The sequence below is a fragment of the Tinamus guttatus genome, unplaced genomic scaffold, assembly GCF_059628265.1.
Source record: "Tinamus guttatus ecotype Peru unplaced genomic scaffold, ASM5962826v1 Tinamus_guttatus_pri_ptg000351l, whole genome shotgun sequence".
NCBI lineage: Eukaryota > Metazoa > Chordata > Aves > Tinamiformes > Tinamidae > Tinamus > Tinamus guttatus.
Genome location: NW_028288885.1, coordinates 789,560 through 816,973, shown reverse-complemented (window position 1 = coordinate 816,973; position 27,414 = coordinate 789,560). Strand labels below are relative to the sequence as shown.

Below are 27,414 nucleotides of genomic sequence, written 5' to 3'. Positions count from 1 at the left end.
TCTTACAACCTTATGCTCTCAATTCCATTCGGAAGCAGAGATGGAATTACTGAATTACTGTGAAAGCAGCTGTTCCTGCAGCATATTCACTCAGGCTAGAAGCAGGAAGTAAGAAATCTTTCATGAAAGCCTATAATTACGAGATTTCCAGCTTAAGTTTTGCACACATGAACTACTTGGAAGAGGTTTGGATAAGCAAAGTTTGGAACATGCAGCTATTTGGATAAGTACCTGGCTGCTTCACTGAACCAGGTCTCCCCATAAGCAAGGGCCATGCATACCTGACCTAGTGGAAAGTTTGCACAGAGAAGCAGTTTTTATTAGACAGTGAAGAACTTAGCCAAAAGGTTGTACAAATAGACTAGTGGACTGCATGGTATGGCACCTGTCAAAGTTTTGAATACTTAAGAAACATTCCCTGTCTGCATTTTATAATCATTCCGAATGATTTTTCATTGAACGGTTATCTGGGACTTCTCTGCAACACATTAATTTTTGAATATTTTGATATATAAATTAAAAAGCAAGCTTAAAAAAATCCTTCTATCTAGATGAACCTGCTTTATAATGCAGCTTTAAAGAGTAATGTTCAAACACGACTGTGAAGTACATAGTTTGAGTTTTTCCAACTGATCTGTAATTCCAGCAGACACAAAGCTTTCAATCTCAAATCACTACTTACCCAACTGGGAATAAAGCTATGCCTGTCATAGCACAGTGTTTTCTGAAACTCCTCTAGGATATTGCTTTGCTTTTAACTGTACCTGCATGGAGAATCCTTAAGTAGGTCTTAAAGTTAACATTTTTGTGCTGTCTTTTGCTTTTACATTCATGGAAAACTCTCCTTACGTATTTGTCTTGGTTCAGGGATAGACGAGCATGGAAGACATATTTTGAAGGGTAGCACCTCCATGCAAACCAGAATTGGTTATGAGAGAGGAAGAGATTTTACTCTCTCTCAAGGGAAGGGAAGCTTCACACACTTCCCCTTTGGAAGGGATCAGACTTAAGAAGGATTACAGCAATTCCTCCAAATGCACTCCTACATAGAAAATTCACTTATTACACCTTGAATAGGGTCTTGCCCAGGAGCACCACTGAGCATTTTAGATTAGAGATAAGCCCATTGATTTCCATGAAGGAGACTCTCCGACTACACTAAATTTTGAATCAGGTTCTCATTTCTCTGGATTGGGAAGTGGTCCCACAGGGAAGCACTCACAAAAAAAAAAAAAAAAAAAAAAAAAGCCAGCAAGTTCTGTTAACTAATTCCAAAGGCTTCTCTTTCTGAGAGAACTTTGGGGGATATCTAAAATTCAGCATATTCTGTTCTAAGAGTAGTGAAAGTTTTTTTTTATCCTTTGTTGCCACTGCAGTAAAAGACAAATCTGACAGCAATGCTATCAGTGACGAGCCTGCTGGAACTTGCACTGCACTTGCCCTTCTTCTTTGCGTACATCTTAGCCCAAACTATCTTCAACTTCTCAGCATCAAGTACTGTGTAAGGAGCATGCCTCTCTCTAACAGGTGACGGGTTAGGATGCAGTCTCTTGGGGGTCAGAGGAGAGTTAAAAGCATTGTTAATAAAAAGGTGTATGCCTTCTCTCGTACAGTTTTTTTACAGTCATAGCAGTGACAAAGAAAATAAATGCTGCAAGCTGAGGGGAAAAAAAAAAAAAAAAAAAAAAAAAAAAAGAAGGGCTGAGATGTTCTGTCTAGATCCCCCAGATCCCTTGGGTTTGCAAGTTAACACCAAGAACCAGCAAAGTACCTTAGAAGTACCTGTAATTTAGCCATGATTAAGCAGGCTTAAATGCTTTTTCTGAACAAGGTTAGGATGGCTTACACATAAAGTTTTAAACAAATGTTGAAGCACAGTTCAAGATGAAAGACCCAGGAGAGCTTTTTGTATTTGCGCTTTCTAATCCAGACCAAAGGAGGAGGACTAGCACCTTGTACCATAATGGCCAGAACTGGGTGCATAACTGCAGTAAAGAAGATTAAGCCTGAGGTTAGCTGAAATCTTTCAATCATCCTAAAAAAGTTTCCATTGGGAAGTTCCTAACTATGACTCTGTTTCAAACAAATTCAATTCAAATCTGTCCATTCACAGTATTCTTCTTACAGATGTAAAATAGCAGTTAGAAGACACACTAACAATCATGAATAAGATTAGTGAGAATATGCTGAATGCAGAGTCTGGGGCAGAAGGGCAGTTAGGTTTTATTGTGGAGGGAAGGGTGCCACAGGTGGCCTTTTCTTTGAATTGCCTGGAGAGCCATGCTCACACTTTATAAAGCAGGGTGACACTAAATCGTAAGTTTTAAGAAAGGTGATAGAGGGCAAACCATGTTACAAAGAAACAACCACCTCTAGCCAGGCCTGGCTAACAGCACTACTGCTTTCTACTGATAGCCATTCATCAGATTAATTCGTCACAAAATATAAAGCATGTACAAACTAATTTACCAAATATGAAAGAAAAACATCAGCTTTAACCCTAATGAAACAAACAACAAACTAATCACAAAGCATGTTTACATTACAGTGCAGCAGCATGTCCTCTTGAAACATCCTTTTTATATATGAAGCCACATCTTTGGATCCTGATTCTTAGTGCAGCTTTGCTGAAAGCAACAGATTCTTCCACCATTTCACAACTCACCGGAATTTGCTCTATTTGTGTTTATAGTTTTCAGCAGATACTACTTCTTTGTTCCTATGCTGACATATCAATAAAACCTCTGTCACTTTTCTAGCATACTGGCAGCACCACCTTCTGCGTGTTGGCCAGCGTCCGACCTGAGCAATTACATTTTATCTGATAACTTTATCCTGAAGTCTTAACTATATATTGTACTCTTTTTCTTTCTGATGTGGTCATACATAGTTGAACAGCTGTTCAAAAAGCTTCTCCAAATACTTCTGCAGACAAATTTTGTTTTCCATCATTCACAATAAAGCAAACAAGAATTGTGCCAGCAAGGCTGAACTGAAAGGCTGTTCAGAAATTGTTGAGATTTTCAATTTTTCTTCCTCTTTACTGTTTACCCCAGCTCTAGTTCTGATTTCCAAATATCCAAAAATCCTAACAAATCTACAAGAGAAAATTTATGTAAGAATTAAGTAGAAGAATGTGATTAAACTCTTAGAGTTAAAGTTGGGTGAAAATTTTCAACCACAAAATAAACGCAGAGTACAGTTGACAAACATGTCAGCTTATTTTGACATGCTTAAAACCAAAAACTTTTAATATCAGTTCAAATAAACTTCTCATGTTAACCTATATTCTTAAAATATTTCTAAATTAAGACTTAGGTGAAAAAAAAAAGACCAAGGGAAAAAAGGAAAGAAAATAATGAAGACCATGGTTTGATGCTTTAAAATGTTTTTTAAAAAAATATTTTCCAAGAAAATTCCCTAATCATTAAAGTATTTTGGAAGAAAAAGTAACTTGCATAGATTACTAACCTGTGTGTCACCAATAAAACAGGGAGTTGTGTTTGAAAGGCACTACCTACAATGTGAAGTAGGTATTTTATCATTTGCTCTACATACACACACTGTGGAAGTGACACTGCACACGATCTAACTTTACTGTTCTTAATGAGACCATCATACAAAGCTCCACTGCTTTAAGCAGCTTTTCACAAGAATATAGGAAAACATATTTCCTATTCCAGGGGCCTGGAGTTTTGACATAAAAAGCAGTGAACAATCAAGGTTGCTGCAGGTAGCCTTGATTCTATCAAATTCACCTTCTTTGTCCCTAGTAGGTGTAATGGATTTAACATGTCTCAACATAAGCCCTTTCTTTTTTTAACAAACTTCAGAAGGATATGGCAAGCAGCCCTGCTGCCTGCAGTGCATCTCTCAGTGGGACACAAATGAAGTTGTTTTCAATCTAAGGAATAACAGGAGAAACGGGTCAGAGGCTGAGACAAAAAGCATTTGGTAGTTCTTGTGTTTTATGTATTTCCAGAATCTACTGGTGGAGCACCTACATGCAATAAGGAGCCTTCTAAACTGTTAACCAAGCTCCCATTTCATTTGCAGTAGCTCCCTGCTTCAGATTTTGAGCACAGCCATAATTCCAAAGGTAAGATTGTTAATTATTTTGATGGGATTACAAAAAATATGCATCAGTTTTAAGGCACCACAAATAATCACTCTTCAGTGAGTAAGGACAGAGACAAGGGAGCGTGATGTTTATTTTAACATGCATACCAAAGCTACTGCACAGCACGGTAAGACCCGCTCACCTCAAAAGAAAGAAGTGGAAAGTACGTTTCCTTGGACATCATGGAAGATGATGTCTTGTAACTTACTTTAAGGAAACCTTCAGAACAAACACTGTTCTGAAAGAATGAAGACTGAAAGAATGCAGACAATTTATCTCTGACATCTCTAACAGACATGTAAAAGAAAAATCAGCATTCAACTGTAAGACTTGGCATAGCAAGAACTGTTTTGCAGCACGCTTCTAAGAATGGCAAAAAGTTTGAAAAAAGATACGTTTAGTAGGAAAGGAGAAACTTGAATGAAGAGGGGAAGTGCAAGGGACAGACCAGTAACTGGGGGAAATTTTCCCTGTGGCAAACTGAAAGATGTGCGGTGCTGCTTCTTTTCCCTCCTCATGGCAAAAGGACTCATCAGTTGACAAAGAGCATGATGCAGGCATGAATCAGAAGCTATATTTCTGAGAAAACATCTACCGACAGAAAAAGATAGGCGGGAAAAAAACATTCAGAATTATTTCAAAAACCCACAGAGATCAGTGTCTCAGAAGACCTCAGTGATGCTGAGTACCATGACACTTTTTCTGAACGCCTTGCACATCTGCACATGTACGGGACTCAAACAGTGCAGAAGGTCTCGCTGGAGCTGTTGAGGATGATAAAATTGAAGAGGTTACTGATGCTCATAACAAAGAGCCTTGGAGACAGACCTATACCTGTTCTCTGTTAAGTGTGTTTCACCTGCAAAGGTGCTGCTGAACTCTAGCTAAGGGAGAGTGATAACAAAGTTAGGGTCAAAACCAGAATACACTTCCCTCCTAGACATGACACGGTCTTTGCTGAGAGCTATCTGAACAATTCAGTTGAAATAATGTCAACACATTGTTATTTTATTCAAGTAAAAAGGCCTGGCAAATAATCTATTTGAAGCACTGTTAAGAATAATTGTGAATTATAAGCATCTCCCACCCGACACTTTTCAAATTAATTATGTTCCATTATTGCACTTTTCTTATTATCAAATGGCTAGTCTGAGTACACTAAATGGCTTTTGGCACAGCTGGAGAGAGCCTTCACCAAACCACAGATTCGTGCTGATTTGGTCAGGGACAGAAACAGGGAAGAAAAAGAGTTACTAAGCAACAGCAGGCCAGGAGCAGGAGAAAGGTCTGCAGGCTTAATTGACACTAACTTTAAAAAGCAGTACAGCAGTAAGAGAGGGATCAAGATGTGAATTTGGCTGCCTTGGAAGGAAAAAAAAAAAAAAGAAAAAAAATCACTTTTCCATCCCAGGCAGGCAGGCAGTCTCTATCTGTTCTGGGTTTTCCCCAACCACGCACTGCACAATGTACTGCAAGCTCTTCTTTAGGGAGAGATTCAGCACCATATTTTCAGTTCTGAACGAGAAGGTGAAGGACCAAGACACGATTCTTCTATGTGGAGCCCAAGAAACACTGAAAGCTTTGCTCTGTAACAGCTCTCTACTCCTAACTGGGGAGGGAGGACTGCAGTATGATTCCCAGCTATGTGCACTCACTGCCGTCCACAGAACTGGTATCACATCCACATGTAGCTCTCCCTCGCTCTCACTACCTATGGTTAAGAGGGTCTTTTCTCTCAAAAAAGCTAATCCAAAGCCTCATCCAGTCACTCACATAAGAACAGGAGAACTTGTTCAGCTTAAATTGAGGACTCTGACACGATCAAGCAATGCAGAAATCCTGACAGCTTCCTTCCAGAACAGATATATATTTCCTCCTCTTTTACTGTAAGAAAAACAGTTTCAGAAGCATGTGATAACAGACCATGAGTTATCACATGAACACTTAAAAATGTAAATGAAAAAGCCCTTGATGTGGAGCTTGCTGTGAGCTGTGCCACTGAACAATCAACCTTTATTTGCCTAACCAGCACTACCTTGAGCCACACAAGTTATTTGCTTTAGCTTCACCTGAAGAAAACCTCATTTCCTTTTCAAACAGTACCTTTTGTACCAATGCAAGTACCAATGCAAGTTACGTGATTTTTTTTTCTAAAAAAGAAACCAAATACATACAAAACACCCTCAATGAGAACACCAAGCAGAGTACCTTGTATTACTGATCCTTTCAAACAATGATCTTTTCTTCCCATTTCTCCCTCCTTTGATTTTGCACTTACTTAAGTACACAGGATTTAAGCATTTACTGATTTTCCCATGTACTCCAACGCACTTGGAGTACAAAACCACAAGAGGGAAAACTACTGGGATGATTGTTGTTGAGGAGGAAAAACCAGCAATCCAGGTCTGGTTCACTCAAACTGTCTGGTGATTGGTATTACCAGTGTTGAAAGTCAGAGTCATCTCCTGCTCCGATTTGCACTGCTGTAAGTCAACTGAGGTTATGAAATAGGATCTGGCACCACAGGGAAGAGTGTCCCTCCACAGGATACGAGTAATAGCCACTTGAGTAAACGCAGGTTACTCATATCCTGCTAGTGGAATAATCTGTCCCGCACATTCATGCACATTTTTAGGTGCCTCCAGGAATCTGAAAGTGATTCTCACTTGTTACTTAATGAAACTAATTTCACTAGATGTAACATGGGTGACTGAAACATTGCTATTACTCATCCAGGAGGTGCAATCAATGTGGGATTTCTTAAGTTCTGCTTGATTAGGGTCTATGTCTGTGTTTCCACTCATCACAAAAACCTCAGTCTCCCTGGCTCGTTACAGGAGTGTTCCCAAGCCATTTACTCCAAGTCTCAAAGAGCAATTTGACCTCCCTCTCCTTTATCCAGAAAAAATCTTATGTACTCTTCTTTTACGAAAGTGTTGGTAAATGGTGCATTTTCCCTGCAGCTTGCAAAATTCTTCCCGTTTTGAAAACAGAAGCGAAAGAAGAATCTTTATTTCTTAGTTTAACAGCAAACATTTAAAATGATGGACACACAATGACCAAATAGCCAAGCTTGCTGGGCATGCCAAAAGCAACATACACACTTTTAGTATTGAAGTTGATATATACAGTCGTACACATGCCAAATACATACATATGTATGTGTGCATATATACACACATAGACATGGTCATATATACACATTTTCAAATATATGTAGTGATGTCACACTAAATAAGAAATTAAGATATTTCAGTATATGGTACTATGAGTTATAGGTCTCAATAAAAGGTGTAGAAAATAAAAATGAAGACGGTTTTTAAGAGAGTGAAGGCAGGGAAGAGTTAGTGATCAGGCTGCAAAAATCTGCGCTCTGAAGGAACTAGCAGCACAGTTTTAGTAAACCTATAAAATCAAGTAGTATGATGATGGGATAATAACAGATTTATCAACTCTTTATCAACCTTGGGCCTATTAGCCTGACTTGAGCAGAAGGCGAGAGGTTTTGAAGGAAACCACCACAGAGGTAGTGCACATGGGATAAGACACAGTACCATTTAATCAGAAGCAGGAAGTGCCAGGCTAACGTGACAACTTGTTTCTAGATAAGGAAAGTGCAGCAAATCTAATTTGAACCTCACTAAGGCGCTTGATACGGTGCCGCGCGGCACTCTAACCCTTATTAAGTTAGGGAAGAACTCGGACGGGCGTGCAAGATTTGCACAGTTAGTAAAGCAGCACGTGCTCCCTACTCGGCAGGTAACAGCACGCCGCCAGAGAGCGGAGGGCTGGTGCGCTGTCACCGCACGCCTCCAGGAGCAGGTCCCCAGTTTTTAACGCTGCAAGCGACAGCGCTGGGCGCCGCGGAGGCCGCGGAGCGTGGGAGGACCATGTGCGACTCGGGGGACGCCTGGGCCCAGGGCTCTCCCGCGGCTCCCGCGGGGGCCTCGGCCGCGGGGCCGCTCCGCGCTCCCCACGCGCGCGGGGACGAGGCAGCCCCGCGGCGCCGCGCACCGACGTGCTCCACTTTCCACGGCCGAGGTTCAGCGCCGCGCTTGCAGGAGCCCGCAAGCGCTGGGGCGAGCGCGCAGCCAACCAGCGGACTTGGCCCCCGCGCACAAACTCCGCGTGTGCGTGCGGCTGGCTGCGGAGCGCCGGGGGAGGCTACAGCAGCACGTCTGCAAGCCCGGACGGCGCCGGCTCCGCGCCCTTCCCCGCCGCCAGCTCCGCGGGGCAGTCCCGGCCCGGCCGGCCGGTTCCGCCCGGGCCGCGTGTCCCGGCTCCGCGGGGCCCCTACCTGCCAGCGCGCCCAGGGCATCCTCGCTGTCCGGCGGCGCGCGGTGCTTCGCCCCTCGCAGCTCGCCCTTGGATTTCCAAACGAGCTTAACCATCTTGATCATGTCGGGCAAGTCCCAGGCCAGGGTGCCCTGCTGATAGGCGGGCAGGCTGCCCATGGGAAAGGGCATCGGCTCCTCCGCCGTCCTGCGCCGCCGGCCGGGCTCTGCGGCGGGCAAGAAGCGCTCGAGCACGGGCATCGTGGCCCGCGCGCCCCGCCGGGGAGCCGCCGCCGCCGCCGCCGCGCGGGCCGGGCGATCCGGAGCAACCCCCCGGGCCGGGCGGGCGCGCTGGGCATCCAGAGCGGGGCGGGGGCGCCCGGCCGCCCACCGCCCCCCGCCGGGGGAGGCGCCGCCGCCCGCCGCGGGGCCCCGGCCGCGCTGCCCGCGCTCCGCCCGCGCGCGCGCCGCGCTCAGCCCGCCGCCCGCGGCCGGGAGCCGCCGCCGAGGGGCGGGCGGGCGCGCGGGGGGCCGCGGCTCATGCCCGCGCGGCGCCGAGCCCCGGGGGCCGGCGGGGAGCGGCGGCGGCGCTGGCGCAGCGCGGCGGCGGGGCCGGCGCTGGCGCGGGGCGGGCAGACAGGCGCGCTCCGCCGCGCCGCCGCCGCGGGGGAGGCTGCGGGGCGCCCTGCGAGCGGCGGGGACACCCCCCGCCCCCGCCGCCACCGGCGGGCTGGCGAGGGGGGGGCTCGGCCTCCTCGCGAAGCCCCGCGGTCACCTCGGCTGCCCTCGGGCCGGCGGGAGATCGCGGGGATTCACCTCCCGAGCGGAGCAGAGCGGAGCGCCGGGCGCCCTGGCCTTGCGCGGCGCTCCCGGGCGCCGCTCCTCCTCGGCAGGGGAAGCCCTGCCAACCCGAGGGGAAGCAAGCGCAGCCCGCACGGAGAGGGGCGGCGAGGATGCCGGGTCTTAGGGAGGCCGGGGCTGCTGCAACCGCAGCCCTGGGGAGGCTGCGGGGGTCTCCCCCCGTGAGCGCTTTGACTTCGCTGCAAAACTCCACCTGAGCGGGTTCACGCCAGGACAGTGCTTAGTAGCAGCGAGCACCCACAGACTGCAGTGCGAGGACAATTATTCATCACGAATCTTTGAAAACAAGCCGGAGCAGCCCGGGTGAGCGCTCTGTCACTTCCAGAAATGAGGTGGCGAGCGCGAGCTGTGCTGCCCGAGCACTCCCTCGAGGTGCTCACCACCTCCAGCCAGACACTGCAGAGCACCCACTCCCTTTTGCTTCTCTATCTGTTCCTTGTGTTTTCTGGCCTCTTTTCGTCCATATTCCTGTTGATACTGGGTTACCATTCAGCCATTGGTTTACTGAATATACAGCCAAGGGCTTGAGGGCACTCTACATGGCATTTAGGGTTCAGTGAAATTGCACAAGCCTTAATTAGTAGGCTTTTGGTAGACATTATAGTGTTTCCTTGTATGCATAGTTAATAGATCTGTTTTCTCCAGGTTACATTCAATGTCCTGACTTTTCTCCAGATTAAAAAATAAACTGGCAAACAAACAGGACCTTCCTTTGCTGACGAAGAGGATCCAAAGGAATGGACTGAATGTTAACACCCTTATGTATAAAAAGCAGAATGCACAAAGTTTTCCTCTTCCTGCCAACATTAGCAGGGGCAGCGTGATACTTCCACTGTTGCAGCATCCTCTGCCATGTTCCCACCTCAAACTGGTGACTGTAACGCTCTTCAAAAACTGGTTTTATTTTGTCTGGAGGCTGTAGCATATTGTTAGCATGCCGCACTTTCAGATGGCTCTGCTTTGAAAATACTGAAGTGCTTCCTAAGTATTAAGCCATTGTTGTTGTACTGTTATTTTGCAGAGTTTTTAACGTCAGGATATCCTGACTCTTGGAACAAAGGGGTTAAGAACAAAGAAAAAAAATAGAAAACAGACAGTATTGCAGCACAAGCATTAACACATTCATACAACTCATGATTATAATTCTATGAAAAAGGCAAAATTTACTTGTCTTATGTTCACGTGGCATCTTACGGCTGTTTGAGGTTTCTCTTACTAGTACATGTGGTGCAGTTACTCTTTAAAGTAGGGTTGTCCTGTTACAGAGGGATAGACTAGGCAGGTGAAGTACAAAAAACTAGGAAAGTTAAGTCCAAACTACTTTATTTTGTTCCTGAGCTTCAAGGAGTTCCATTAACTTTTTTTTTTTTCAATTGTTGTTTTTCACTTTTTTTTTTTTTTTTTTTTTTTTTACCTCTGAACTTCCTGCTCCCAGCTGGGACAAAGAGCAGAAGTGCCAAAACGCTGTGGAAGAAAGGCTGTCCTTGTAGTATTTCCAGCTTCATCAGATGCAAGAAAATACCAGAAATCTCAGAAGGGAATGCCCAGCTTCGTTTTTAGATGAACGGCTGAACATTTAGGTGCCTAATCAAACTTAACCACAAAACCTCCTGATAGTACCAATGCGCAATCTTCTGAGTTTTCAAACTCTACACTCCCTCTTTATATCCTTAAAACTGGGGAACGTTTTTCAGTGCAATTGGTTCACTTAGATATGTACCTGATTAGTGCATAGGAGCAGGCAGGCAGAATCTAAGCATGCTTAAGCTGGTTCTGGTACTTATTTTCACCTACAGTTGTAAAAATCCTGAACAGGAGGCCTATCAAAAACACATTGTTCTTGTTAGAGTTTTATTATTTTAAGAATCTGTACAATAAATGTAACAGACTGTGTATTTTTGCTGGGGAAAGAAGCGTCAGATAAAAACAACAGCTCTATAGAGCGCAGAGTTGCTTTCTTCCTGCCATCCGGTCAGTTAAAGGATCGTCAGTTGGGACCAAGGACATTGTGTAAAAATGTTACTGGTATTAATGGATATAACTGTAAAATAATAGTTTCTTAATCAAATGCCTCAAAAGTACATGAAAACCAGGGTTTACTTATCCTTAGTTCATCCAAGATTTTCGCTGTGATCTAACTTTCCTTTTGTCTCACTGGCTTTAGTTGTGCTGTGATGATGTACCCAGCTTGAAGATGTGACCTCGACACAAAGCTTGGCAATCAAACGTAACAGACTCCTACAAGAACTGCACCCAGCTATTTGTGACTGCACTTAGAGCAGTCCGAGAACAAGCTTAGATCAACTAATGCTTCTCTTTTGCATTCTTGATTTTGAAGGAAATCTTTGATCAAAGATGGGTCACTATGGCTAAACTGCATTTCTCTACAACTCGGAGTCAAAGAAGAGTAAGAGGTTACTACAGAAATATAAATGTAGCAGATTTGGCCCTATTTAGCATGAGCAGCAATGCCAACAAATAGGCAAATTCCGAAAACCTGGCAAGGCAGTGCACATTTTCACAGGTAGACACCAGAACTGAAGGAGACTTGAGGAAAGGAAAACTGCGGTGGGAGAAAAGGGAAGGGAGCGAGCTGACAGATTAATAGCTGGTGTTTCATAATTGGTGTCTCCTAAAAAGTTTTCCTTGTTTGCTTATTCACTCCGAAGTTATGCACTAAGAGCAGCAGCAGCAGAATTGCCTGCCAGATGGTAGAGGAAGTGTCTCGTGTATCTTTCCAGTCTACTGAAGCCTGCGGGGCCTTCATTAACCCACTGCTCTGGTTTTCATTGCGAGTCCCTTTCTTCCCCTTCTTTCTTTGCCTTCCTTCAAAGAAAAAGGAGGGAGGGGGAAAGAGGGAAAAAAAAAAAGAAGAGAACAGCCATGGTTTAACTGGCAATAGCACCATTCTTTTGGCTTTGAGCTACCCTGGCCTGTGCCAAATATACTGTCTCCAGCAGCTCTCCCACAACAAATCAGTCCAGACACACAAAAGCTGTAAAAAAAGAATGGTGAAGAAAGATCCTTCATTCCTCCTTTCCGCCCCCCCCACTCCTTTTTATTCCTTTTGCTTCCCTCCCCAAACTTTATTCCCCAGCAATGACCTCCTCCCACTTGCCAGTCCTGTAAGTGATCTGTAAGTGATAACTGGCACCTCCAGTAACTGGGCAGGCGGCTCCTCTCGAGCACAGACTTTGCCCTGAGCAATGTAAAGGAGAAGCTAAATTCCTGTATTCCTGTTACTTCTATCTGAGTAGCAGATTCATTATTACTGGAAATGTCATCTATTCTGTCTGCTAAATCACACGGCTTTGCTGCGTCAGAATTTAGTCACAGTACATTCCCAAGCAGATACCTGAAAAGATCTGATATTGCCTCTCTATACAGTGCATTTTATTTAAAAAACCGCCTGCAAAAAAAAGAGACTATCAAGTTTATCAAAAGTGTTTAGCAAATATAAACTGCTCCAAACCTACAGGTCAGTTTCAAAGACCGTAAAAAGATAATAATTTTTAGAAAATGTAAAACGCTTGTCTTTAGATGGCACTCATTACTGGAATCATCTTAAATCACTAACTTTGGAACCTTTGCCTCTATCCTAAGGGTTACAGAGTCATACAGGATATGACAGGCAACTGCCTAAGGCCGAAAACAAGTGATGATACCATCGACGCGGATAAAGTCTTTAAGGCTTCAAGGGTGTGATGTGAGTTTAAGAAACAAGAAAAGTTTTGGAATTGTGGGAGGCAATTCTTACACATAAAGTAAAGCCAAAAATTATTTCATATCCAAAATAGTATTTCCTTATTATTTGCCCTATATTCCTCCCTTTCCACACATCTATTATTTTTTATTCTATTCTTGTTAATAAAAAGAGTTAGTTTTCTCTATTACTGCTCTTACTTTATTATGTATAAACTTTATTTTTGTATTTATTTGTGGATAGTTACTATATTATTTTTCTGGAGTGGACATTGTAAAACTAAATTATCTAACAAAACTCTATCTCAGAACTTTTTTTCTCCCAACCCTGACATCATTCCAATATTTTTACTATGAATTTACAACAATTTGCTTCCATTTTTTTTTCTTTTTTACAATGCAGATTCAGGGTACTTGGTAAGTTTTGTATCTGCCATCATCCTTATGTCAAGAGCAGGGAAATGGATTTGTAAGGGGGTGGTGGTGCTGGTTGTTGCCTCAGCTGCTAGAAACTTTGTTCTGCTAGAGGCTCACCTACTGCAAATTGCTGAAAATGTCACCATCAGAGAGAGGCAATGATGCTGTATGGGTTTGTCATTATCCTATGGTTATTAGCCTGGATCAGATTCCTTGGAAAGAGGTTCTGGAAATGGGAGAGGGAGTTCAGCAGGGCAAGAAGCCAACTCCTTTTTCATTCTTCTTAGCACATATGAGATAGCACATTTTTATGATTAACAATTTGTACTACTAACTAAGCAAAAATGCTTGTGGTAAAGGAACAAACAGAAGTCCATTACTAATTGGAAACAGTGAGGTTGTGTAATTTTTCCATTGCTTCCTTTGGAAAATTAAAAGTTCAGCATACTCAGTCTGATGCTTAAAATCTCTCACAGTACATGGTGAAATTTTATGTGACTTTAAGGGAAATAACAGAGATAACAGCTAACAAAGTAATTTCACCTTAATAAGCAATAATAAAAAATAATAAAATGTTAATCTTCATTTATTCTGATTTTTGCCGAAGGAATAGTAAGAAGGGAATTGCCAGCTTTACAGTTAACTCTACTGCACAACCTATCGGATGGACTCTGTTAGATTAGCTACTCCCTGAATTCATACACACAAGCAAGATTTACCTGAAGCAAGGTGAAGCGAAGTTATATAAAAAAGAAACTTTCTGCCATCCCTAAAGAATTCTGTTATGCAGTGACCACTGCAACTGTTTTGGAATGAATGCCTCATAATGAACTGCTGTGAGAGATTAACTATTCTCCATCTACTTTAAACCCTATGTAGAAATTAAGTAGGCAGGAAGTAACAACCTATTATAAAAGATAGTGAAAATGCTAGTCAACATCTTCACTGAATAACAATAATAATTGCAGCCTCCGGCAGGATGAGTTTGCTTTTAGTGAATAGGATAAAAAAAAAGAAAAAAGGGACCAGCCTGTAACCCTCAAACCTGTAATTAATATAAAGTAGCTGAATAATGTCAATGAATTCAAAAGGATTACTGTTGTCTTTAAAGCTGAGCATGGGCATACATATTTTCTCAACCGGGGTGTAAGTATCTAAAAATGATGGCAGTAGTTAGAAAGACAGGAGATATGACATGTTTGAAATGTGTTTCTTCTACCCAGCTTACCTTAATGAGACAATACTAGTAACTAGGTAGCCTAGGGTACTCTTGCTGCTTATGGTATGTGGAAAAACACTAGCAACTAGGATTTTGTCTTTTCCTGTCTTTTCAGGTTATAAATCAAAGTGACTAGCCTAAAAATCTTTCTGTTGTAGTCCAGAGCTTTGGAAAGCTGTGAGTTGTCAATCTTTGTAGCAACAGGTCAGAATTATGTTGGTGACAAAAACATAGATACTGGCTGATCTGTGCACTTTTCCCTTTCTCTTTCCCTTTCCTTTTTCTTTTCCCTTTCTCTTTCCCTTTCCCTTTTCCCTTTACTCATCCTTTCCCTTTGCTCATCCTTTCCCTTTCCTTCTTTCTGAAGCAGTAGCAATGAGTGAAGCAACAGAATACCTGTTCAGAATGACCCTTTACTTATTTACTACAACTTCAGAATGATATTCACTTTGCCTCAAGCATACTGCATTAAGTGCTATCTCTTAAAATATTGTTAAAGAAAGCACAGCCCAGTAAGAATAAAAAGGACATAAATACAGTGTGTGGAAGAACACACTATACTTAAAGTGAGGAAGAACAATAAAGCTTGCACTTTCACTTGTAAATCAGATATTACAAGATCTGCTTACTTGTTTTTTTCTTTCAATTTTCAAAATAGAGAGGAAACCATTTTTTGACAAAGAAAAGAAGCAGTGTTCAAAACAAAATTAATGTATACTTCTCAACTTCTCAACTTTTAAAACTTGTTAAATATTTAATGGCTGTGCATATTAAAATTGCAAAATATCAATTCCTTGTTTGCCTTCAATACATATCTGGCCATTTTAATAATAAATGGCAAATTTATCTCCTTGCATAATCCTATTCAGACCCTATGATGAGCAATAGGATGACATAGAGTAGAGGTAGACCATGTACAAACCCAAATAAAAGACAATATTACTATTTGCAATGCAAGGGTAAACTAAAACAGCTGAATTACAATTTTCCCAGCTCCATGTGGAGTTGTTACTAGCAGTAATTTAATATTTGACCCTTAGGTCAGGTTGAATACCTACAACACTAAACTTCAGCATAACAAATACAGTGGCAGTAAGAGTGTCATTTTTGCATTCATGTTCATGCTATAATAATTCTTTGCATTTCTTTACTCTGTCTGCTATCTGTTTCCCGAAGATGTGCAGGCTCCAGAACGGAGGGTGTCTGCCCTCCTCAGGGACGGCGCTTTCGGCCTCCCTTCCCTCCTTGCCTCGTGCCCGCGGGCAGCGCGCAGCGTTTGCTGCGGGGACGGGCAGCACGGGCGGCTGCGGAGGCGTGGGAACGTCGTGGCGGTGATGCACAAACATACTGGGGAATAAACGAGGCTCCCCCTGACCCAGATTCTCACGACTGCAGAATCAGGCCATATTTACTGTAATCAAGCTTTTTGCACTCCTTGCAGATGCCTTACTGTAAATGCAGCTTTGGAGCTCTGGTGTCAACCATGTGCTGGCATTTTATTACTGTGCTATCAAATCTCATTAATGATTACGCAAACACATGTTGGTCCTGTTTCTTCACCAGAGCTCCCACTCCAAATATAGTCTTGATAATGCTATAGGAAGAAAAAGCTCAGAGTAAACGATCTAGAAGGAAAAAGATATCAATAACTGGTTAATGGCATCTGCTGGATCTGCAGATGGAAAGGAAGATTTCTGGAAAAAATATTTCTCTCAGATTTGGACAGTCTGCTCTCAAGAGTGTAGTGCCAGCTGTAGTAGGCTTTCCAAGATATCTTGACCATATGTAAAACCATAAATGTTTTCCAGTGTTTTACAAGATATCTGTTAAGATCTTTTTTTTTTCAATCCAGACAATTACATACTATTTTTCAGGGCTTTGCGCAGCTCCTATCATAGACAAATACATTTAGATATATGATACTTGTAAAATACGTTTTTTAAAAAAACAAGCAAACAAACAAAACCTCATTGGTCAGAAAACCAGCAAAAGAAGAAAGCAATCAGATAATGTAGCCATGAAAATCCTTTACTGCATACAGATTTCTTTTCTAAACTTTAGCCTCACACTAGAACATAAAATTTTGAGACAGTATTGACATGCAAAACACCTCCCTCAATCAGTAGTAAAGGGATTTCATAAGTTTTTAAGTGAGAAAGTCGGGAATAAATTTCTGTCTCCCTTAAACTATTGGTTCAATACTTGAAAGTCTAGGACCGCATTTGCCTGTGCTCGAAGGGTATTTCTGAGCTCTGTAACATCATATGTCAAGTAAATTAAAAGCCCTCACTGGTAACTACATCTCACAATTTTTAAATTTATGGGTTACTCTCTCTAGCCTGCCCTCTGCTGACAGAGACCCTTGAGTAACTTCAGAAGAACCCCAAACTTTTCAGCCCCCTTGGCGCAGCACAGGAGGTACAGCTAGATGTAGAGTGATGGCTCCCACACACATTTCTGCCATTTGCAGATGCTCAATTCAAAGGCAAGCTCAGACTCCTAGACCAGTAGGCACTGCATGGGCTCTATAGGATGAGGCTTGGCAAAATGTCACTGATTTTAAAGCCTGCAAAATACTGATGAGCTTCAGAGCAGCTGCCTGAAAGAAATCGCTGTGTGTCTCCAGAGGCCAAGAAAACTTCAGTGCTCAAGGGACGAGATGTCCCAGGACAACTGTGCTCCCAATTCAGTATACACTTTCCATATAGGTCTGATCATGATCTTGAGTGTTTTGAAAAAATGCAAGAGGAGACATGACACAGGGTTTATTGCTGTGCCTTAGAATCAGTGCTCTGTGCTATCTTCTTGCTCCTGTTGGCTTGTTTTTAATGGATTATTACACATATACTAAATAGCTCAAGTAATACAGTTCCTGTTACTTTTATCAGAAACTTCTTATGCACTTCAGTGAAACCCATTATGCTAATTTAACATAGGTTTTGTTTTTGCTGTAATTTCATAAGTATTATTCAAAAATATTTCAAAGCAGTTTTTCAAAAATATTGTTCAAAAACAATATTAACATTCAAGTATTTCCAATTGAAACTGTTTGCAGCCATCATTAACTTTGGCTTTTCAGAAAGGGAAAGAAATCCTCTGATAGTTCCAACTTCAATTGGAACATTGGCACAGGAAACAATTTAGCAGGGCTAGCATGTGAGGAAGTGATGTAACTTTTACCAGATTGTGTGACTATGTGGAAAAAAAATCAAACCTTGCTTGGCCTATCATGCTATTAAACCACTAGTTTCCTGTGCCGATGAACTGGAAAATTAACTGCACCTCCTTCGCTGACGTTTGCCATCTACATCAGCCGCTCTTTCCACACCTAAATCTCAGATTTTGAACTATGTCCTCATATTTGCATGCATAACTCCAATAGCAAACACTTATTTAGGTCTCATTTTGCATTAATATATACTTCCTTTCTTAGTCACAACATAAGCAGAAGTGCATGCTCAGCTAGGACTGCCTGCTGATTCATTACCATTTTCTTTTAAAAAATGCAGTTCCTTAGGTCAGAATACAATTACTAATTTAATAAAAACAATGATAACAGGAGCAAGTCAGAAAGCGGAATTTCTTTCATGAAAAATTAAAACTTTGTTGTTATTAGAAATTGGAAATAAAATGAAAACATCCTTCAGAAGGAATATAAAAATATGCATTAAATCATGTCAGAGAAAAGGCTGTTTTTTTCATTTTGCATTAACAAGCATTCTGTTGAGATGACTTTAAAACACTGTACTATTATAGATACTTTTATCTGGTATTTGAATAGCATAAAAATAAACACTGTCACCTAAACAGATAATAGGACAGAGTAAAAAAATAAGCAGAAAAGATCTTAGTGGTTAGTGCTAGTTGTTTTCTCAAAAAATAATAAATAAGAAGCAACTTTTCTTTATTGAAAAAAAAAGTTAAAAAAGACATATTTTCAGAAAAAAAAGCCTTTTCTCATGCAAAACTACTCCATTGAAAATTTACAGATCATTTTAGCAATCCTGAATATTTTGTATGTGACAGCATATGGAAGCAGGAACACTGGATAAGGAGCACTGGACGACATAAATGCAAGAGTGTGCATTTGGGTAAGAGATGGCTGTCTTGCCTGTGTGTTGTATATGGCATAGAAGAGAGAGGAAGATGGCAATCTCTGTAACACTGAAATAACTTTGAACGAACCATAGTAAAAACGCAGTGTTAGCAGCTCTGCAATTAATCCCCTTTCCTTCAGCAGGGAACTAATGCGAAGTGATGTACCATGAGGGAGGTTTCCCTCTTCAAACTATTTTAAATCATGGAGAGATAAATGGTAGGGAACAAAGTAAAAGAGAACTATATGCATTTGGTGATTGCTAGGTATTCACCAGTTAATTACTTTTCTTTTATGAAAGAAGAAAATGAAAGGGGCAGACATTAAGCAGGTGATAATTGGCCTATATAAAATGAAAATTATTAGTTTTGTAGATTATATGTTTAAATCTTAAAGGAAAATAGAAGCTTTATTTGATATACACATCATTTTAGGTTATTTTAATTATTTTACTACGGCATAAACCTAAACTCCCAGTTGCCTTTTTCTTCATTACTAAATGCTAATATACCTCAGTGTGCGTGCAGAGTGCAAATCAGTCTGAATTACATCAATTTGTTAAAGGATGTCTGTGTAGTGGGAATCTCATTTTACTAAATGTTATACAGACTGCGCCTAATTCTCATTAAAATGCAAAAGTGAATAGGTCAGTGTAATAATGAGAAACTAGGAAGGATGGAAGACTTTTACACTGCCAGCTTTGGACATCTAGCTTGGTTGCTAGAAAGGGAATGAGACAGTCACCAAGGGTGCAATTCAGTGTGCCCAAATTAGCCTTCTACTCTGAATCACTGTATCACAGGGCCTCTGACACTAAGTGGAGCCATGGGAAAATAGCTAGATAATTTAGGCCGCCAAATTTTTGTATGGATATTTGAGGAGGTTGTTTGCACCCGACATTACAATAATGCACACTGGAGTAGCATTTGGCACTGACTGAATTCACTATGTTATAACAATTGCTGTTTAACAATTGTTTAACCGAACTCATCACATCTTTGGCAGAAATTCAAACAACTAAACTTTCCTTCTTCTTATTTGGAGGTTCAAAATGTTCCATTGCTTTCTAAATAAATAAATATTGGAATCAGCTGTGCTCCTCAGTCTCTGCTGAGATCAGAACTGAAAGGATAAGAACAGGGAGGAAAGAGTTATCCTTCTGTTATTTGCAAACATGAGAACTTCATGGGAAAATTTTGATCTTAGGTTTTCTGTCTGAATTCCATGATGTTAAGATAAACTGAAATAAACATTCAGATTTTTAAATATTTATTTGAATAAAAAGGTCTCACTGAAGCTTTCATTTTTTTCCTGTTACCCACTTAAGAATATCTGCAATATTTCTTGAAAAGTATGGACTCTAGAAATATAAGCTCTGAAGAAGCTCTATGAAACACAAGCTAACAGCTATATAAATATTCGCATATTTGTTAGGGGAATAATTTGAACAATCTTGTTTTCAGTAGTTTTTACAATATATATTCTTATTCATGGTGCTTCACTTTATTAATGGCATTTGCTCTTTTCCTGTCTCCCTTAAAACAGTTCTTATGGGAAAATAAGAATACACAATGAACTGTGCTTTTGCAAAGGTCTTACATCTCTACAGATGTCAGCCCAAGAGGACCAAAAAAATCTGCCACACATGATACATTGTCTTAACAAGTAGCCTTCTCCTTTTCTGAACAGATAGGAATCCAACTCTCTGGTCTAGTGTGTGCTGTCTGTGCGGTACTAAGAAATAGGTTTCACTGTCCTTGCCTGCATCTGAACTGCCAGAACTCAGAGTTTTTCTAGTTCCTGTGTTGGGAACGTGACAGAACTTGGGGCTGTGATGACATCTGGATCCTACTTCTCCTTTCCCTCTTGTCCCTTGATGTCTGGGGAGAGAAGACTATGCATATAAGCTACAAAAGCATCACTGCATAGCTGTAACTGTTCGCAGTTTCTTATTGATAATATAGGAATAATAGCATGACTGTACTTCACAGGAAGAAAGCAAACACAAATATGTTAGGAATAATATGCCTTTAATGTACTATAATAACAAGTCTTACACTGCTTCTTAGATACATGTACTTTTACGGGTCTGCTCTCAAATTCTGGGCTATTCTCGTTTCTAACACCCTGGTCACCCTCGGGGTTCAAGCGTTATCGGCAAGACGGTACAAACACCATGCAGAAATGTAGCACTGCCAGCCAGGTTCAGAAGCGGTGGTGCTTTCTGCAGGGCGCCGAGTAGGAGGTCAGCACCTCCCAGCGACTGTGAGTCACGCTGGGTAGACCTGGCAGCCCCGCACGACCTCGGGAAGTTCCGTATCCCGGGCTGACCCCGGGGCCTGCCGGCTGCATGAACCGGAGCTGCAGGCAGGCATCTCCCCAGACGGGAGCGCGCGGTGAGCCAGTGCCTGCAGATACTACCAGCATCCACAGCGTGTTCACGAGGTATTTGTTAGGCCCAGGTTCCCTCGTCTATTGAGCATTGACTGAAAGGATCTTGCATCTATAGCTGCTCTTATTCTGAAGGAATAGTTAAAAGATTTTTTTTCAATCTGCATTTGGACATGTTTTTTTCATTTGTTATTTGTATTGTCCTGCCAACAGCATCTGAGCCATAAGGGTGAGAGGACAGTTGCAAACCATGGTAATAGCTATAAACTCTGCTGTTCACCCACAGATGAGAAGAGTGACCAGTACTAAAAAGGAACGAGGCTTATTGTATCCATGTAACAAGGCTATATTAAGAGGGAAAATTTAAAGCCATGTGGTGGTCAAAGCAGTGTTTTGATGAGAAGACGGGCTAAGAACCAATTCTAACAATCTTTAATAGTCCCAAGTAGCCAAAGCCTCAGTTATTTTTTCCCATATATTGTTTGTAACAAGTCGTTTCCCTTAATTTAACACAGGGAAAAATGCTTACCACATGCTGAGTGAAGGGATATGTATCTCTGAGAAAAGCTAATGTTTAAACACTTTTCAACATGAGCTAAAGTGCATGAAGAACTGCACAACAACATGACAGAGGCAGCAATTCCTGTCTGTGATTGTTCCACTCCAGCTGTGTCTATCCATGGGTGGGAGGATGATCATCCCATCTGAAAGTAATGGTGGCTGATGCCTGGCTAGGACAAATGTGCAGTAACAGAATTTGGAAAGTAGTTTTTCTCAGTATCTATAGCAATTTCCATATTTGTTCTGTGTATGTTACTTTCTGCATTACAAGAGGTACTTGTTTCATTTTACTGTTAAAAGTTGCTGAGGCATAAAACTCACACAATTCTGCTAGACTAAAAAGCATATAAATATTCAATCACTTTTCATTATGAATCAGTAGATTTTAAAACTTAAAAGCCTCAGGTTTGTAGGAGGACTGCTCATATGGGTGTCCTGATCCTAGACAACCCAGTCTGAAGTATCTGAAATGATTTTTAGGCATTAATGAACAACTGCCGTCTGCCTGTGAATGATATCCTTTTAATATGTTGCAAACTGCTATCAAAAAATCATAGCCTGAGGTTTTAACTTATGCTGGAAAAGATATAATAGCTGAGTAAGAGGTATCATAGTTTCTTCAAGAGCCAAGTTTCCCTTTTAAATATGTGGTATCACTTTTCTTGGTTGGATTAATTATTCCCATATCTTGGAATATTTTCTGCATTCATGGAGCACATCCAGTTTAGTGATTTTCCTCTCTTATACTGTGCAAAATGTCTTTACATCCACAGTGTAGACTTTTCACTCCCTTATTCTCTAAAAAACATTTACCTCCACTGACATGGAAAGCAAGGCAAGCACTCCCATTCCCACATGTGCACATGCAGGACATAGGGAATTAAAACTATCAATATGAGGTGATAAGAATCTTTGCTCCTTTGGATGAATTACCTGAATGTATGAATACTGAGCTTGTTAAAAAAAAGGCAAAAAATAAATACTGTGAACCATTTGCAATGAAGTGATTTAAAAATCCTTAATTAATCTATGATCAAAGACTGTTGTTTTTAAACATATCTTAACAGTAGAATAGAATCAGAAGATTTTGAGCAAACAAATGAAAAGTGCCTTGGACTTTTCAGATTCTTCAAACACCTGAGCCCTCTCAAATTGTTCTTAATATCATTCCCCTCCTCATATACAGTAGAATTCACATATCAATATGTCTACAACACTTGTTGGGCTAGAGCAAGTCATTCTTGGTTCCCTCCTGGTTAACTGACAGAAGAACGAATGGTTCACTTGAATCACGTGGGTTTTTGCATCACTGCAAGGTGAGCAGAGCAATGCCTGCGTCTTTCGGCTCACAGTCAGAAAGTCTCAGCCATAAACATCCTCCCCATAAACATATAAAGGTACAAAAGAGATGATGGAGAGAAACCACACTGTTCCCTTTGCAATGCTATGTGCCACTTCTTTATCCGTCTCCATATTGTGTAATGCATATTCATTGCTCACAGCTGTTGGTACTCGTTTGTACTCTTTACTTCAATCACCTCTTCCAATGCCTATTATCTCCTCCTGCTTTAAAAATTCTTTGGCTTCGTTTCTTTCCTTCCTTCTCCTAGATAAAATTCCTTCTTAAGTAGTAATTTAATAAAGAGAAGACAGTCAAAGGCATCCATATACAGAGATTTTTATTATAAAGTTCCCTAATTTTCCTTGTAAAGTTACTTAATATGTTCAATCTATTCATGAAAAGTAGCATTATAAAACATGAATGAACAAGCCTAGAATCTATGTTCCTTTGGCTCAGTTTCTTAAAAACTTTTTCTTGCTTCACTCACCAAAAAACTCTAGAACGTCAGCCAGGGTTATCTGTTTCCATATTCAGCCTATAACAGGAAAAGAGCTTACAGATATTTAACAGCTATTCCATAACAATAAGACAACAAAATTAATATCATCAAAGAATTCCAGTAGAATATTATTTTTTCCTATATGACCATAAAGAATCAAATCCTATTTAGATAGTCCAACTTTCAGGGGACAATTAATGACAGAAACAGTAATTACAGGAAAGGCTCCCTCAGAGAGTCTGAGTTTCACATCAGTAACGAACTGTTACTGATGGATCAAGAAGATAAGGCTACCTTTATGGAAAAACTGGAAAAGGGTCTAAAAACAGATATTCCTTTGTAACAATGGGAAAATATCTGGAGGAAAGCCAAAACCTCATTTATTTCTGTAGTCATTAGCGAAGAAGATACTATAATGTATAGTTGCCATGCTAAGAATTTGAAAAAGAAAATGACTATGCAAGATGCAAGGCTAAAAATACCTCTTTACATGTAACATTTGTGCTAAGGTTTCCTAATGCTTGTATAGGGCGTTTGTGGATCTTTATAATGAGAAACACAAAAGTGTGTGTTAGCATATAAAAGACAGGGCGAGCACAAGAGGGAATCTGACTTCCAATCACAAGGTTCAGTGAAGAATTGAACTAGGAAATGTATATCACTTTCCTGGTGTCAAGAGATGCAAGGGAGAAGGTTACTTGGATTTGCAGCTGGCTCAGGTTGGAAGAATTCTTGTGTCCTGTGTAACTTGGTAAGCTTTTGCATATTTGAAAAGGATTTGTTCCCTGGGGACAGGAGCTACAACCTGTTGTGATGTGATAGTCTTTTGCTTCCTGGCAGCAGGAGATAGACCACCAGATTACTAATTGCCTAAGCATACTGGAACAGAAGAGCCAGGTCCTTCCTAGAAACCCCTGGATCAGCCAATGTGCGACGTAATAAAAGCTTCCACCACAGTTCCTAGGAATGGATCAGGACCACTGGCACTCAGCTCTAATAAAATTTCAGCAGAAGAAAGAAGACATTTCAGCCTCCAGAGAGCAGAAGGGAGGGCCCAAGAGGGAGGTGAGGACAGGAGTGGCAGATTCCCAAGATCTTGGGAGGTGTCCCAGCCTCTGGGCAGCCAAGAGGAAAGTGCAATTGGCAAAATAAGGCACAATTAACAACTGACCCTGTCTGCATGCCAAGTGGGATTCTGTTGCATTTGTAGAGGCGCACAAGTCAGTGGATAGTCAGAGCTTGATGGTACTGGCAGATATTTGCCACAGCTCCTCTCTGCTGGGTAGAGTTACAGTGAGAGCTTTGCATCTGCTTTGGGATGTAGGGGGTTCTCACTTTTCCCAAGTGACAACTTCATAGGCTTTTGAATCAGGAGAGTCTCAGTTTTAACCCTCCCAAGAGTGCCAAGTCTGTAACTCAACAATAAACATAAAACCATTACATCACAGATTTGTTTTAATATATACCTCTTGAACAGTATATAAAGCAAACTGTAGGAAAGATTAAAGCGAATTCAGCAGAAAATGGTTACCATTGACCATGCACTATCAACTAGATGACCTTATGCCTTTAAATCTTGGGTAATTCTGGTTTTATCCAACAATATCCAATTACATGACGAATAACCTTGGCATCTAAGGCAGGAACCTCCGATATGCGTCACTTCTTACCTCAAGAAAACTGTTTATCAGAGTTATCAGCACTGGCTGCTGCAAAATCAGCCTGCTATTGTTACATTGTCATTCAGAGCACGCTGTCTTCCAAAACATCCGAGCAGACCTGACAGACTGACGGCTGGCAGTTCATTGACATACACTACCAGGGGAGCTCCTGGAATAAGCCAGCAGCATTCACTGCGCTTCCTCCAGACTTATCACAGACTCTGTGATAATGTAGCAAGGGAATGCAGAGGGAGTCTCTTCTGTAAGAGACAAGGCAGCAAATACATATAGGAAATATGTTCCTGCTGACTGTTGATTTATGCTGCTTCCATGCCACGCTCCTGCTAATACGAGTAGTTGCAAAGTACGAAGACGGAAATGTCTCTCACTGCAAAAGAAAGGTCTTTTATACACTGGGACCAATGACTCCAAAACACCTTGAAGTGTTACATATCTGGTTACCCTTAGGTCCCATAGGCAATAAAGACACAAAATTGTTGTTAGAACAACTGATTTTATCATTAAAATGCTTCCTAAGAACAGTTTAGAAAGTAAAATGAATAAAGTTCAGACATCATGTCCTCTTAGAGTAAAAATCATCTTTATAAAGCAGAATGCATGCAAGAGCGAAGCATGAATTTCATTGCAATTGTTTAGGACGTTCTTTAATAGAAATAGTTATTTGATGTACCCATTACTTATTTAGTAAATTTTCTATATAATGTGCTAATTATCTGGGGATTTGCACTTAATATATTTAAATCTGGTTTAAATTTTGGGGTTTTGGTTTAAAAGCATCCATTTCCAGAAAAAAAAAAAAAGTTCCTAGTTCTTCGCCAGAAAAAGAGAAGCTTTTTGACTCATGGCTGCTAAAACTCTTATTAATAATTAAAGAATGCTGGTGATCAGAAACAGTGTACAGCTGCTATGATATTATGGAGGAGGCCTGACAGTGTCTATTTCTTACTGAATGTGAGAACATTTCATAGGCTGCCATCAAAATGTTAAGGACTAGATCCAAAAGAAGTTCCTGAAATGGGATTTAGAAGTTCCAAATAGGACTTTGTGCTTAAAACCCATAGTAATACCCTGAAAATCCCCAGTTAGCTTTAGCAGAGACTTCAGCTCTGTACCTGCTGCAAAGTTTTGTTTGTTTGCTTGCTTGCTTTTAATCTTAAAACTCAGTAGGCCCAGATGTGAGTCTGCATATACTTAAAAGCAACTCAGTATATATATTCTAATGGCCAATGTAAAAAGCTGGGAAAATGACTAAAGCCTCCCTTTGCTTTTGTCTACTGCCCCATAGCATCCCTTTTGGAATAATGTGTTGCTCCACATTTCACCAACAATTAAAGGGAACAAAAGGTGAACTTACTTATTTTATAAAGAAAAAGTCATTTTTCAGAGTATGATAAATGTTATAAAAGATATTCCCTAGAATCACCAATGAGCACAGGGAGCTAAGAGCAACTGTTATATCACAAGCAGAAGACAGCTCTGTCAGCAAGACACAAATCATACACTATACTGATCTAGAATTGGCATAGGCACTTCCTACATCACCTCCACCATTCCCATTATGTCATCCATGTCTACATGTTAACTCAATTCCATCCTATGTTATGTAAGACAAATCAGTACCACAAAGCACAGTTACTTGGTTACAGATCTTATTCAATAGCTCTTTTTGAATAGTCTCAAGGAACACATCAGAAAACTGGATTGTTACAAAACGTATTTATGAAAAAGTTACTGAATTCTTCAGGGAGTATTATTATCTGTCAGAGCAACTGAGAGACCATTTTGTCCCACAACCCAAATCTCAGGTTCCCTCTGGAAAAAAATTGATTCAGAGCTGCCGCAGGAATTCCTCAAATGAACTTTAGTGTGTTTCTGTTGTCATCTGATCACTTCTGTGATCGAGGCTCTTCAGCTAAGCTGTCCCCAGCGTGAGGTGTCCCCAGGGCCACCTGACATATACTGGGGCGATTCAGAGAAATACACAGTGACACACATCCTCCGTACAAGAGCTGAAGTGAGCATAGCTTCACCTACCATGTCTGTAAAACACCACACCAGCTATTTTGAGTCTATAGCTTGTTTCTGGACAAAGGTTTTCTACCCTAGATTACTGGATTTTGGTTTCAAGTTTTCATCTTTCTTACTGAAATGCAATTACTTAATCCAATTTCAGTATGATAATTTTGTCAAATATTTCTGAAGGAACTCTTTCTCCAACCAATTTGGTTTCATGCTTGTTACTAAAGGCAG

General features: G+C 41.1%; 1 protein-coding gene across 2 annotated transcripts in view; it reads right to left on the bottom strand.

Moving 5' to 3' along the window:
• The window catches only part of PDE7B (phosphodiesterase 7B), a 169,616-nt gene that overhangs the window by 73,333 nt on the left and 68,869 nt on the right, over positions 1-27,414 (bottom strand). The window contains exon 1 of one of the 2 annotated variants that reach the window (XM_088529869.1): positions 8,418-8,684. The exons of the other annotated variant lie outside the window; for it this stretch is intronic. Coding sequence (XP_088385995.1) covers positions 8,418-8,655 — 238 coding nt within the window. The 5' untranslated portion in view covers positions 8,656-8,684. Of the gene's footprint in view, positions 1-8,417; positions 8,685-27,414 lie in introns of those variants that run through there. 2 annotated transcript variants of the gene reach the window in all.